We start from the raw sequence: 13,355 nt of genomic DNA, 5'->3' as shown, positions 1-13,355 counted from the left end.
TGCCCGATTTGGTGGGCGTAAAAATCGCCCCAGGGCGGAACTCAATCAAATCAGTCCTCACAAGTAAATGGGCTAGGCGCCATTATCAAGAGCCTCGTAACGCTCGCATTGCTGACCACAGTAACTGGGCGCTTACTGGGGCGCAACATTTGACACCAAACCCGGTAATTTGCTCCCATGTCTTATTGGTAGATAGATGCAGGCCGCCTCGAAACGTATAATAATTGTAAAGCTTTACTGAATGCGATCATATTGTGTCCTGCGTTAAATAATCACAGGAGGATTGGCGCGCGACTTTCATGAGGGGCGAGAACAGCCTTCAGCGCGTGCATGGCTTGGTGCTTCATACTTATATCACAAACAAGTACGGGAGTATTTTGAAAATACTTGCTCTATCCACTACTCACATTCATTCTATCTTCATAATCGTTCTTTGAATCAAATTTACCTTAAATACATATATTTCCTACTCAAAACCTTCACGCCATTCTTCAAGCACTTCCACGATGCAGATCAAAGCGACTTGTCTTGTTCTCATGGCCGCCCTCTTCACGGCCCAAGTTATCGCATACCCTACCCTCCCGCGGCTAGCTGCAAGGGACGAGGACTCGGAACTAAGCGATGCAGACATTTCTGACGAATTCTCATTGGAAGAGAGTGCCCTGGAGGCCGCGGGAAAGGTCAGTGTATCTTCCTGGACCCTGACTACCTATCTCTTGATTGAGGACTAACCTTCTGCAGGTCGAAGTCTGGCCGCCAGCTCTGACCGACAGAATTATCTGAAGCTCACAGTTACATAATGATGAGCGCCGTCCAAACGATCAATCCGGGATATGGTGTGTTGTCGGAATTCTACATGGCATAACATAATGCCAACGTGTCGAGGTGGCTATTGGAGTTTAATGTTCCGGTTTGTCGAACTTGTTCTATAATTTTTGTTGCTATGGCATCGAGGGAGGCACACAATTCTGGCATGCATGGTGCCCTGTATAATACAGTCTCAAACGTTACATCTGAGATTTGGATATAGTTTAAAGGCTCATAAAACTATCTAAACAATTCCCGACTGTCGTCTATCAAGATCTAGCCCTACAAATACCGGAGGCTGGCGCACATTGGTGCTAGTATTTATCAAAAGAGTGATGATGTAATTCTGTCAATGCTGATAAAGAGTGTCCAGTCGAGCATTCCTCATGCAATTCCGATCCTCGTGTTGCCAGAGCAGCCTCCCTGCCAGTGACCACATTGGCGCGTCACTCCGGCTATTCCCTTGCGTCGTATTCGATCTGCGGTATTAATGAGGGGACAAGTTTGAATGGGGTTCGTCCAGTAGCGACGAGGCCCATACCACGCTACAAACGCTACTCAGAAGCCTACATCCTGATCGGAAACATAGTGTTTCGTCCTTTTCCCTTTCAACGATCTCCAAGCAGGATTTTAACGTATCAACAATTGTCTGTCGTGGCGGTATCATTCCCTCAGAGGTGAAATCGGCTGAAAGTGGTGCATCTCGGCGAGTGAGGTGTACTCCAGTAGTGAGTGCTGCGGCGAAGAAGTCTAACATAAAAGGTCGACAAACCAATTGGCCATGGAGAGAGTCGTCAGAGGGCTGTTCGGAGAGCGCACGGTGGTGGACAAGAAGTGCAAGGCTGCATTCCAGGGATGACCAATAAGAAGTTGGATACAAGACCGGCCTGATGAACCATATCAATTATTAGTACGGATCCTGTGCAGATTCTCTTGGGGAGAGACTCACCCTTCAAAATGTAAGGCATGGGAGCGGTGTAGACATGAAAGAACACGTCGAAAAAAAATATCAAGCGTTATCCGGAGAATTTCGTCGCCCTCGAGACCAACAAGATATTGCATGCGCTGTCGAATCTCCAGATCATATTGCAAGACCTCATCATAGCTTATCGTGCCGTCACTTGAATTGATTCTGGTCAGAAAATGATAGATGATTGGAAATGATTCGGGGAGCACTGATTTCCAACAGTCCTCCAACGAGATCATACAGCTCGGTGGCAATGTATCGTCGCCTACAAGAAGCGCATCCGGTGGAAGTGCCGAGGATTGACCTGTGATCAGAGCGAGCTGTATATCAAGGTAGACTATGATGGTCCATACTCGGCGATGAAGCGCTCGTTCTTTAATGACATTTTTTGTCAGACAAAGAGTACCACCATCTAGATGAAGACCCATCATGACAGCTAAGCGGACTAACATGCCCATGATGTTCCAGCAGGAGTCCAGCGCCCAACAAGTAGCGTTGGCGACCTGCTTTGCAACTATCATGAGACAGAGAGTGCTGATGTTCAAGATACATGGCCGAAACATGTACGGGCTTTTAGCGAGGCATGCCTCACTGGCGAAGAAAAAGGCTTTTGCAAGGTCTTGGTCCTTAGTGGCGAAGGCTCCTAGTCCAAGCACGATCAAGTATTGTGAAAGCCAGTTAACATCAACTTGGGTTGGGGATTCCAAATACTCCTTCACTTCGAGTTCGAAATCGTCGATGTCCAGCACCGGATAGATCTTGTGGTAAATATTGGCATAAGCTTTGAGGTATATGTATGCACTGTCACGAGAACTCTGAATGAGGTCGTGTACATTTTCGATAGAGGCGTATTTGGCGGCATCTGGCGTTCCCAACGGAAAGTTTCCTGGCAGGAAGAGATCATTCATGCATCTATTCTCCGTATGTTCGCGCAGAGCAACGTTAAATACTTCGGAACCAACATGTTCAAGTGCTTGAGCCTATGACCTGATGATCAGCCAATGCATCTCCGAACATTGAAGCAAATACCAACCCGTGAAAGCAAAGCACGCCAATGGCTAGATCCGCGACGTCTCAAGAACCACGTGGTAACGACCACCTCAGGATCCTCGCTGGCCAAAACAATAGCAGGGTCTGGGTTTTGTTCTCTCGCAACTGTTGATGTCTTGTGTGTATATATGCAGGTAGTATGATATCCGGAGCTTGTGCATCGACCGCAAGGTTGCTTCTTATCACATCTGACTTTGATTCGATGACATCTCGAACACGAGAGACAGGCGCGATTCCTTCTCTTGACCACTTTATCAGGGGGTGGAGTTAACAGTACGCTTGAAGACTGTCGTGCTGATGAACGAGCAGACAAGATTTCCGAGGTAATAGAATCGCAGCTATCAGTAACGTCTGGGGCGAGATTGTCTTTCGCATTGGTACTGAGGACTCTCTCCTCTGTAGATTGGCCATCAAAGGAGCATTGAACTCCGGCTCGAACGCAACGTGAACAGGCAGGCTTAGCCTTGTCGCAACGACGCTTCGATTCGCGGCATCGCATGCATGTTTGGACCTCACGAGCATGCATTGTCAGTATCGAGTGCAGGCATGGATGGGAAAGAGCTGATTAAATCGGTGTTTAGCAGCCTCGAAGTGCGGGCGAACTCCAGGATGGTTATCTGATTCTGCGCGCGAGGGAAAAGTCTCTTCTTACCCAATTGATCATCAAGACCGAATCTTACTCACTTTCTTTGGTGATGTCTGGAGTGCGGCCGCACCTCGACCGTTTAACGCCGATCCGAGATGCGAAACTAATACATGCACTACATCCAATGGGTCACGGATCTAGCCCCAATCAACGAATCAAATTGCACCTACCCATCTACCTCTACAGTATCCAACATGACGAGTTACATAGACTGACTTCATGGGCGCATATGGCCGCATCTGTGATTATGGGGAGCTAACAGCGTACGGAGCGGAGCGGAGCTGCGTAGGAAGTTGGAACTAAATTTTCGAGTCATTCAAGGTCATTCAAGGCCCCTACCAAGATGGTCCAAAGAGCCTACACCGTCCCCCGATATTGTTTATGGCCGACGGTCGGCCGCAATGCTCTGACTTTTGATACAATATCTGGCCTAGTTTAGTTCATATAGCAACTTATAAATATTCCATAGTCTTGCGCATGCTTTCATAAAAGGTATCAGGAAGTCCAAGATCAACCGACCCATCTCACAGTATGGCTCTTACTCAAGGACCAAAGCTTAGTTCTGAGGCTACCACAACCGGAATAGCACGCCAGGAGGTCTTGGAGCGATATGAAGAGCTGCTAATTGAACAAAAGTCCTCGCCAGATCATGTATTCATAAGTGGAAGTTCTTTTCGTGAGCTTGACCCAAATTTGGTCGTTTTAGATGAAAAGGCTCGCGAGCATCCTCGGGTATGGTTTTCTATTTCCTGCTCGACTTCTACTGGTCTAACACTTTTATTCAGGATTGGCTTGTTCCAAAGAAAATTCGAGCCACTGCTATGGTGGGAGCATATTGCTTTCTAAGTCCATTCGCCAGTACAATATTCGCACCATCTGTTCATCTCGTCATGGCCGATCTCAACATCACAGATAGTACCTTGGGCGCTCTAGCAGTTTCCATCTTTCTTTTCGGATTCGCGATCGGACCTTTGGTACTGGCCCCAATGAGTGAGTTGTATGGTCGTAGGTTGATTATCAACTGTGGCAATCTTGTGTTTGTTGCATTTTCGATCGGTGCAGGCTTTGTTCAAACGGTGATTCTCCTTCGTATACTCTTGGAAGTCGTAAGCTAAAGTTATGATATGATACAGCCTGCTCAACTCTTCACAAGTCGCATATTTGCTGGCCTAGGTGGCTCGGCAGCATTGTCCATTGTTGGTGGTACGGTCGCGGACATGTGGGATCTTAAGGCAAGACCAAAAGCTTCAGGCTTAGTTATGCTTGGGCCGTAAGTGAAATGGTTGTTTTTCGTTGATCAAGTTCTGACTTTCACTAGTGTTCTGGGTCCTATCCTAGGTCCAGTGTGTGGCGGTTGGATGTCAGAGGCAGCAAGTTGGAGATGGACTCTCTGGGTACCGGTAAGACTGACACCGTTACGTTTCGCGCAAATAATAATTGATCTCTCACAGGCCATTGCAAGTGGCATTCTGTCTGTCGCAGGCTACTTCTTCCTTCCTGAAACCTACGCACCGCGAGTTCTTCAGCATAAGTTGCAGAAAATGAAAACCCTTCACCCAGACAAGCAATTCTATACGGTACTGGATCTGACTCAGTCTCCTTCTGGACTCAGGTTTCTGTTCAGTCAGTTCGTGAGACCTCGTAAGTATTGTGTGCTTCAAGGAATATAATGTGCTTACAACACATACAGTTGTATATCTTGCAGTTGACCCTGCATTGGCACTAGCCTCAATTTTCTATGCAGTCTTATTTGGAGTTGTCTATTTAGTCATCGTCACCGTAAGATACCCTCAGCTGCAATGGATTGTACTAATGCGGTACAGCTTGCTGATGTCTTTGGCCACGGATATGGGCACTCTGTGGGATTTGTAGGAACCGACTTTCTATCTGCCGGAGTCGGAATGAGTAAGTCTTGACAGTACCTGAATGATCTTCGAACACAGTGGGGTTTGATGCATTATCTGATCTTCAATACAGTCATAGGCACCTTTGGAACAATTAGAGTCATGGAAATGATCTTCAAGAAGGACACTACAACTGGCCAAATGAAATACAAACCAGAATCTCGGTATGTATCTTAAGAAGTACGATTTACTGAGGCTCAATCTAATGAAAGCAGCTTGTTGAGTTGCATTGTGGGGGGTATTCTCAGCGTAGGTGGGTTGTTCATGTATGGATTCTCAGCAATGAGAACGCATTATATTGTTGTAAGTTTCCAAATGCAAGCTAAACCGAAGATCGTTTCATTTACAAGTGAACAGCCACTTATAGGCATAGCAATATTTGCTTGTGGGACTATGAATATAATGCTGGCAATACAAATTTATGCAGTGGATGGGTAAGCATCGTCCCATACTCACCAGAGCATCGCTAATGTCGCAGTTTCAAATACCCCGCCTCTGCATTTGCGGCCAGTGAGTCCAGACCATATTCTTACCATAGATCGTGTCTTCTAATCATCAATAGTCTCTGTTCTTCGATGCCTCTTTGCTGGTTTCTTCCCTCTCTTTGGCCCAAAGCTTTTCGTTCGACTAGGTGTTGACTGGGGTGTTGGATTGTTAGCATTTCTTGTTCTAGGCCTGGGCACACCCATGATCACTTTAGTAAGATCCTATCAGCGGCATACTGACGCCTATCTTGTTAACTCATTGTGACAGCTATATATTTTTGGTCCTCGACTTCGCAAAATCGGCGTTCAACATATGAGTAGATTTGAGGGAGATAGTGGCTGATCCTAAATGTCATCGAATCGGTGAGCAAAGATAGAGGATCGACCCGGAAGCTACATATTCATACATATTTTGCGTCACCGAAGATGCCTACAGCCAGTTTTTATTGTTTGAGGAAGGAAAGGTGAAACAAGTCAATTAGTACTACACCAAAACTACTTTGGGTTATGTGGGAAGGATTTCGAGCAAATGTATAACACGAGGTCAAGTGCCAGAGTCTTCGAATCCAGAGCTTTCATCCTTTGGTACTTGTTTCCGCTGTTTTGATCGCTTCTTCTGCTTCTTCTCAACCTTATCGTTATCACTACCCGATCCCTTGCGTGTGCTTACATCCTTAGTCTTCTTCGGCGTTTCTACTTTCTCGTCATCCTCATCATCACTGAAATTAATGCTCTTCTTCTTCGACTTCACACTGGACTTGGATTTTGATTTTGCCTTAGCCCTTGACTTGCGCTTCTTTTTCTTCTTGTCCGAGTCTGAGTCCGAAGAAGAGGACGACGACGATGACGAAGATGACGAGGAACTGGACGAAGAAGAGCTGTGGTCCGAGTCAGATAATTGAATTGTTCTTGTAGCGTGGGCGTTTGAGTTGTCTGCTCTAAGCTTTTTAACTTTCGCGTTCTTCGCTTCATCGCCGACGTGGACCTCTTGGAGGTATTCGTCGAATTGAATGGACGCATTTGCAATTATCTTGAAGTGTGTGACTGTAATCGTTGGACTCTTCTCAGGCGAATTTCGCACTGCAAACTGTGCGAGTGCGAGTGCCGTTTGGAAAGCGTTTTGGATCTGCCGGCCGTTCCATTGGAGATTCTGATAGAACCTGTCAGAAAAGCGAAGAAGCTTGTCCTTATTCATCTCGATTTTAGGTAGACCATCTTTCTCTCTTTCTTTGCTTAGTCGACTCAGTCGTCTGATGCTTGTCTTCCAGACCTTATGGGACTGCTTCTCGTCCAACTTAGGGTAGTATAAGGTCAAATGAATTCGTGATCGGAATGCATCATCAAATGCGCCGACTCTATTTGTCGTCAAAAAGAGTATTCCACTGTAATACTCGAGCACACGCAGAAAAACCGAAACTAATGCGTTGCGTTTGACATCTGCTTTGTCGCGTTCTGCCAAGAAAACATCGGCCTCGTCGATTAGTAAGACGCAACCCCAGCGATGCCCTAGCCTAAATAGGTCCTCGAGCTTCTTCTCAACATCATCTGGCTCATGGCCTATATCTCCACTCGTGATCGGATAAAGAGGACGTCTCGTATGAGCTGCAACTGTTTCTGCAGTCGATGTCTTTCCCACCCCGGGCACGCCATGCAACAAAATAATGCATCCCTTTCCTTTCCCTTGAACAAGGCCGATCTCGCTCTTCGACTTCTTGTTATCACCGGAAGTTCTCGCATCAACAGTATGAGTCTGCACCATGGATTGAACCATTTGTTTATGACCTTTAGGAAGTACTAAGTCATCCCATCCGCTATCATAACTGCTTCTCTCGACTTTGGAGATGCAATCTATGTCAAATTGATCTGTTGCATGACCAAGTCAGAATACTTTCTGGGGATTAGAGTCCTGGGTACTCACGCCATCTTCTATTGCGCAAAGCAAATCCATGCACAATTCCGGGGAGGAGAATTAAAAGATCATTCGCCTCCAGGTCAAGCTTAAGTTCTTCTAGCTGCGACTTGTCGTCACTGATCTCGTACTCTTCTAGCAAAGCGTTGATTCGCGACATGGTCTTTCCGTACTGTGCCACCTGGTTGTGAGGGTACATGTCAACGTATAGGTTGGGTTCACTACAGCCCGCAGGACACATGGTCAGTACTTCAGCCACGCTTCTCAGGCCTTGTCTCCTCCAGAAATTGGATTCTTCATAAAACTCTGGAGCGGCGTCTTCGTCCTGTGCGAACGCTTGCTCAAAATCGACTATGATTGGACTGCGTATCTATCGTATTATGTCAGAATTGGTTTTTTTTTTTCATGTTCAAGCCGACTAACCTCTTCTTGGTGAGTGCCTGCAGTCATACCATCATACATAAGATGCGTGACTGGTGTGTAGTTAATGAACTTGCGTCCTCTTGCAATAAGGTGTTCTGCCCCTTGGAGCTGCCTGGCATATGATACCGGGAACACCGCCAGCGATACTATATCAGTCTCGCCTTCATATGGCTTCAAAATGAAGAAATCCCATGCTGTTTTTAGTTTCTTCCCATCAAATTCGATGAAGAAGCATGAGATATAAAGGGGTAAAAACCTTTCCTTGGTAATTTGTCTTTTCAGCTGAGACGCTGATGCCGCTGCTACCATATCCTCACGAAGCTCATCCTCATCCGACCTCAGAAAATGGTCCCGCTGCAGCTTCTTTGTGGTGAACGACTTAAGGAAAGTGTTTATCGACTCGCCTCTCGGCGCCAACTGACCACCTATTTGGTATTAACATATTTTGGGTGGAATCCAATAAACGACGACAAGAATCTCACCAATGCAAACGCCCCCTGTTGTTGCCAAAATTCGGTAAGCTTGAGGGGCATCCCTCCGTGATGACACCATTTCATCAGCACCATTAGGCATATCTTGGTATGGGAAAACCTGATCGGTCTTCCGTGATGGGCAATATATGGTGTCGTTGGTATCAAAAAGCATCCAAAGGTTCTCAAAAGCTACCGTTTTGGCTGTACCAGACCGGAGGTCGTCGTAGTACTGAAGATCCTTTGCTAGATACGCATCAACAAATGCCACAAGCTTTTCAAAATGTGCGAGCGCTTCTGGTTTGTCGAAAGATTCGAGAGGAGTATCTTCAGAGTCCTCTATATTTGTCCTAGAAGACTTTGCGGTCTTTGGTTGCTCCCCCTGCTCAGCACCGCCTGCGTCTTCTTGACCATTGCGAACGCTACTTGATAAGACCGTGCCATATCTTTGTAGAAGTTTTGAATACTGTTCTTTCAACTGTGTTGCGTTTCGTATCAATACTCGAAAAGGCTTTGACATCAGCACCGAGTGATTATTCCAAATTGAGTGTTGAGGACCAAGTGCGACATACAATCCGCCTTCGTTGCTCTTACTAAACCTGCCAACATGTTGAAACCAGTCAACTAGTATAGGAGAGTCAAATCGAATCGCGATGATATCAACATCATTTGGATCTGGTTGCTCGAGAATGCCTAAATTGATTGGCTCCCTTCTCCATTTGTGCAGTGCGCGGATGACATTGCCAGGTTTTGTGGCCGACAGAAATCCCTTTTTATGGATCCCAGGAGCAGGCGGGGCGTCTGGATACGCTGAGACACTTTGTTCCAGCCCAAGATCATAGAAGCTTGTATAAAGCTCATTAACCGTAGTCGAGATCTTATCGCTTTTCGGTACCTCACGACCCTGTTCATCGACCGTCTTCGGCTCATTTCTTTCCTCTTCTAATTTGTCGATACGATCCTCCAAAGTTCGAAGGTAATCAACTAGATCCCGCACCAGCTTCGGTGCTTTGTTCCTGGGCGGTATTGGCCTCTTTTCGCATTTCTTCACGTAGGCAGCGTATAGCCCCTGATAACCCAAATTCGCCGCCAGATCTATATCCCATGGGTAGTTTGTGGGCATCCTCATGGGATCGTCATCGGGATCAGAGTATTCCTCCTCGGGATCGCGGACCGAAGTTTCATCATTCGTACCATCTTCTGATGCATCATGGGATTGTTCGGCACTAACGTGCGATTTCTCGCTACCCGAGCTTATCTGAGGCTTTTCAAGGCCATTCTCATTGGATGGCTGCTTTTCTGGTTCAACTGCATCGCCATTGTTTGTGCCGGGATCATCGTTGATGTTTTTGTCTGGACTCTCAATGTGCGAAGCATTGCCTTCCTTGGAACTGTTCGGCAACGCTTTGGTGTCTACTTTGGTGTCTACTTTGGATGCCTCTTCCGGAGGATGCACTGTATTCGAGAGTTATTCAAAAAAGTCATATATGCCAAGGAGGGTTTCTAGCATGCCTTTTCCCTCGACTTCAGAGCTCATAGTGATGACCGAGCCAAGACCTTGAGGTCTGTTTGCAAGTGCAGGGAATCTCCAAGGAGGCCAACTCCAAGGCTCAAAAAAAAACAAGTGCGGGCCTGAGGAAAGGGCGGGAGTGTTCAACTCTAGAGAAAGGCTGAGGCAACGCTATGTTTTGTATGTTACGAGGCTGAGACTCGTGCGAGGGAGCCAGGCGTTTACATATGCGACATCTATGCAGCCACGCTCGAAGGAACAGAGTAACCGAGCCAATCTCGAGGCCTGGTGGAGTCGTGTTCTATGAACGAAGTTTGGGGGCCAAATTCTCACCCATATTCCCTGTAAACCCCCAGTCAATGGGTGTATCGGATTTGAGCATGATTAGATGCAAGTAGGTATGTTATCAAAATCCAAATGATGCCACCCAGTGAGCAATCATCAGCAGCTTCAGTTGGTAACTTTTGGTTGACTTAGGCAGGGGGCTGACCGGATCGATTGTTTGACAAGGGTTACTCAGTTGGGGGCGCAGTTGTTATGTCCCACATTACCCCAGCAATATCTACATCCAGCATCTCGCAGGAATCAGCTCAAGCTCGAACGTCCACAAAAGACCTCAGTACATTGCTATGCATCTGTATGACCACTAAAAGCTCTCCCGCGAAGTACTCCGTACGATCAATTTTCTTGCAATCAAACAATCAACATGGCGCAAGATGTCTCAACTATCGTTCGTCACGATATCTTGACCAACAGCGCAGCCGAATTCCTCGAAACAAGAGCGGAGCAAGCCTTGGGAGTTGAATGCGTTAGTGTGGATGGGCCCCAGTATATTCCAGTTAAAGATCAATTTGTGGCGAAAAGCGAAATCTCGAAGTACGTCTAGAAGCTTTATATGTGACATGGCTAACAGCTACGTAGTGTCAATTACCTCAAAGAATCCGAAGAAAAGATGAAACAACTCGAGAAGTCCCTCAACAACTTTTGCAAAATCATCAAAGACAGAGGCTTCGATAAGAAGCTCAACATATGCCTGAAAGATCCGGAAGGATATAACTCGACAGAGATTCTTGAAATAGTGGGGAAGATCGAGCACTCACATAAAAACGCTGACAAGGTCAAATCATGCATGGGCCGTATTCGCAAATGTTTCCACTTTATGGGAGAAAACTCAGGACAGATGCAGAGACTCGTTGGCTTTGTTCCAAACGATAAGTATGGATCCGTGATCTCTGGTGGATTCACGATTATTCTTGGGGTACGTCATCTTCTTGCAAAGTTTGGTATGGGTGAACTCACAGAGCACAGGCTGCAGAGCGCGCAGAAGAGATTCGAAGCGAAATTTATGAGGTCTTAGCTGGCATACCTGATACGCTGAAGTTTCTAAATGATATGAGTAATGTTAACAACAAGTCAGCGGATCTGCTCCGCAAAGCTGACTCCGTTTTTGTATCGATCTTTGTCATACTCGAAGAGATCGTCAAAGAACTGACAAAGTCAATGGGCAGTAAGTCATAGCCATCAAACACAAATATGACACATCATTAAGCTTGTAATAGGGAAAGGCATGTCACTTATTTTCCGTGGAGATAAAAGCGCTTTTGACTTCACCAAGGCTCTACATGATCTTCAACATAGGTTGAGCGACTTCAAACAACAGGTTCAGATTTGCTCAGAACAGCGACTCGGTAGAGTGGATCTCAACGTTATGAGGGCGCGTGTGTCGGCAGAATCGAGCGAACTCATGATTGCACAGACTGGTGTAGCCGTTGCAGGTACTGCAGCAACTTTCATTCTTTGTATTCGGATTATCTAACTGATCTGTAACAGACATGCAAGACCGTATGATACGCCTTGAACAGCGGTTGCAAGAGGGCATGAGAGAACAAACAGCAGCCCACGAAAGATTATGGAACAGAAGTCAAGCATTCCTTGAAGGACCTAGTAGCCAGAACGTGGAGCTTGTAAGAAGAGAGTCATTGCAAGTCAATGTGTACAACAATGTGTACGCTCTCCTAACTGCGAGCCCATCGTTTGATTCTCGAACAGGCACGGGTACGTACACTTAGCACCTATGAATGCGCGAGGTTTACTGAATCACAAAAAGCCGATCTAGATCAAATGAAACAACTCCAACAGCAGCAGCAGAAACTTCTACTCGGAACGAAAGAATCACCATCGAAGAGACGAAAGTCCAATCGGCGACTAGCAAAAGGCTGGCTAGGCCGCCTTGATCCCGTCTTTCTAAACCCTAACGAGGACATTCTTTCGTGTCTTCGAAGTCTAGAAACCTTGAGCTACTGCGAGAAGGCTCAGATCCAATGGATACTGACCTCAGACTTGATCCACGATTGGCTGAAGTCATCGACTTCTACGGCGTTGACATTGGAGCCACTGGGATACCCAGAAAGCTCCGAGAATCCCATGTCATTCTCTGCCGCCTTCCTCCTAAAGTCGCTCCTTACGCACGACTACCCTATCGCCAGCTTCTTTTGTGCTATGCGTGCGAACAACAGCATGCAACCAGAGTACTCTGGCCCAAGGGCTATGCTAGCAAGCCTGTTTGCCCAACTAGTTAAACAGATCAGAATCAAACGCGAAGATGTTGATTTAAGTGCCCTAGGCAGTCCCGACAAGGTCGAAGGAGACGTAAAAGATATCGAAGGCATGGCAACGAGAATTCTCACGCTGTTGAGTCTGTTACCAGAAGGGGACTGCATCTTCTTCGTGCTTGACTCCGTAGTATATCTTACGGGTCCGCAGAAGGACATCGATCTTGCCCTCAGATTGATGTTAGGTCTACTGAAGTTCTCAAAAGTGGTCGTGAAACTCCTCTTAACCGGAACAATGTCACGGGAAGTCATGGACAACCGACGCTGCCAAACACTTCACATTCCTGAGATAATTGATGGAGACAGCCAAGACATTATGACATCCTTCTTTGAAGATGATCTGTCTCATTCAATCCTAGAGGGATTTGAGGATCAGCAATCGGACGAAGACAGTACTTCAGACACAGACAGCGATGACGATTTATCTGACAGCAAGCTTGGGTGGCGGTGACTGTAAAATTGAGAGGAGAATAGAAGGACAAATCAATCACTCATAGCACATTACAGTCCTCATCTCAAGTTCACAATAAAAATGTAAACGAAAGACGTTGAATTTACCTAACCATACCTCT

At 46.4% G+C, this 13,355-nt stretch overlaps 5 protein-coding genes across 5 annotated transcripts; 3 read left to right on the top strand and 2 right to left on the bottom strand.

Annotated features, from left to right (window-relative positions):
* Window positions 1–506: 506 nt before the first annotated feature.
* Window positions 507–783, top strand: BU24DRAFT_457275 (uncharacterized protein; the record flags this gene model as incomplete). Its single annotated transcript, XM_033531524.1, has 2 exons — window positions 507–680; window positions 742–783. 2 exons carry the CDS (start codon window positions 507–509, stop codon window positions 781–783), a joined length of 216 nt encoding a protein of 71 aa, XP_033389624.1.
* Window positions 784–1,022: 239 nt separating this feature from the next.
* On the bottom strand, window positions 1,023–3,522 carry BU24DRAFT_446336 (uncharacterized protein). Its single transcript, XM_033530764.1, has 3 exons — window positions 2,808–3,522; window positions 1,757–2,754; window positions 1,023–1,694 (listed from the first exon to the last, which is right to left on the bottom strand). Exons 1-3 carry the CDS (start codon window positions 3,348–3,350, stop codon window positions 1,295–1,297), a joined length of 1,941 nt encoding a protein of 646 aa, XP_033389623.1. The 5' UTR covers window positions 3,351–3,522; the 3' UTR covers window positions 1,023–1,294.
* A 446-nt stretch (window positions 3,523–3,968) lies between these two features.
* BU24DRAFT_487734 (MFS general substrate transporter) lies at window positions 3,969–6,460 on the top strand. Its single transcript, XM_033533484.1, has 13 exons — window positions 3,969–4,202; window positions 4,256–4,546; window positions 4,604–4,740; window positions 4,789–4,870; window positions 4,922–5,111; window positions 5,161–5,249; window positions 5,294–5,375; window positions 5,448–5,538; window positions 5,590–5,677; window positions 5,732–5,808; window positions 5,853–5,884; window positions 5,937–6,073; window positions 6,128–6,460. Exons 1-13 carry the CDS (start codon window positions 4,002–4,004, stop codon window positions 6,200–6,202), a joined length of 1,572 nt encoding a protein of 523 aa, XP_033389622.1. The 5' UTR covers window positions 3,969–4,001; the 3' UTR covers window positions 6,203–6,460.
* Window positions 6,321–10,553, bottom strand: BU24DRAFT_487733 (uncharacterized protein; the record flags this gene model as incomplete). Its single annotated transcript, XM_033533483.1, has 5 exons — window positions 6,321–7,722; window positions 7,778–8,138; window positions 8,192–8,616; window positions 8,674–10,116; window positions 10,505–10,553. The coding sequence occupies 5 exons, from the start codon at window positions 10,551–10,553 to the stop codon at window positions 6,404–6,406; spliced, it is 3,597 nt and encodes a 1,198-aa protein (XP_033389621.1). The 3' UTR covers window positions 6,321–6,403.
* Window positions 10,498–13,347, top strand: BU24DRAFT_446333 (uncharacterized protein). The gene is made up of 7 exons (XM_033530763.1): window positions 10,498–10,569; window positions 10,653–11,047; window positions 11,093–11,429; window positions 11,480–11,678; window positions 11,731–11,946; window positions 12,002–12,226; window positions 12,279–13,347. The coding sequence occupies exons 2-7, from the start codon at window positions 10,878–10,880 to the stop codon at window positions 13,232–13,234; spliced, it is 2,103 nt and encodes a 700-aa protein (XP_033389620.1). The 5' UTR covers window positions 10,498–10,569; window positions 10,653–10,877; the 3' UTR covers window positions 13,235–13,347.
* The last annotated feature ends 8 nt before the right edge of the window (window positions 13,348–13,355 follow it).

This window comes from Aaosphaeria arxii (assembly GCF_010015735.1).
Source record: "Aaosphaeria arxii CBS 175.79 unplaced genomic scaffold BU24scaffold_1, whole genome shotgun sequence".
In the NCBI taxonomy this organism is placed as follows: Eukaryota; Fungi; Ascomycota; class Dothideomycetes; order Pleosporales; genus Aaosphaeria; species Aaosphaeria arxii.
Note: the sequence above shows the minus strand (reverse complement) of the source record. Positions and strands in the feature narration are given on the sequence as shown.

Coding starts and splice junctions, on each gene's coding strand:
- BU24DRAFT_446336 (XM_033530764.1), bottom strand. CDS start 3,350: ATGCATGCTCGTGAGGTCCAAACATGCATGCGATGCCGCGAATCGAAG. Junction 2,755..2,807: donor GGCGTGCTTTGCTTTCACGG/GTTGGTATTTGC, acceptor ATCAGGTCATAG/GCTCAAGCACTTGAACATGT. Junction 1,695..1,756: donor CATGCCTTACATTTTGAAGG/GTGAGTCTCTCC, acceptor ATGGTTCATCAG/GCCGGTCTTGTATCCAACTT.
- BU24DRAFT_487734 (XM_033533484.1), top strand. CDS start 4,002: ATGGCTCTTACTCAAGGACCAAAGCTTAGTTCTGAGGCTACCACAACC. Junction 4,203..4,255: donor AGGCTCGCGAGCATCCTCGG/GTATGGTTTTCT, acceptor ACTTTTATTCAG/GATTGGCTTGTTCCAAAGAA. Junction 5,809..5,852: donor CAAATTTATGCAGTGGATGG/GTAAGCATCGTC, acceptor CTAATGTCGCAG/TTTCAAATACCCCGCCTCTG.
- BU24DRAFT_446333 (XM_033530763.1), top strand. CDS start 10,878: ATGGCGCAAGATGTCTCAACTATCGTTCGTCACGATATCTTGACCAAC. Junction 11,048..11,092: donor GCGAAAAGCGAAATCTCGAA/GTACGTCTAGAA, acceptor ACAGCTACGTAG/TGTCAATTACCTCAAAGAAT. Junction 11,947..12,001: donor GACTGGTGTAGCCGTTGCAG/GTACTGCAGCAA, acceptor GATCTGTAACAG/ACATGCAAGACCGTATGATA.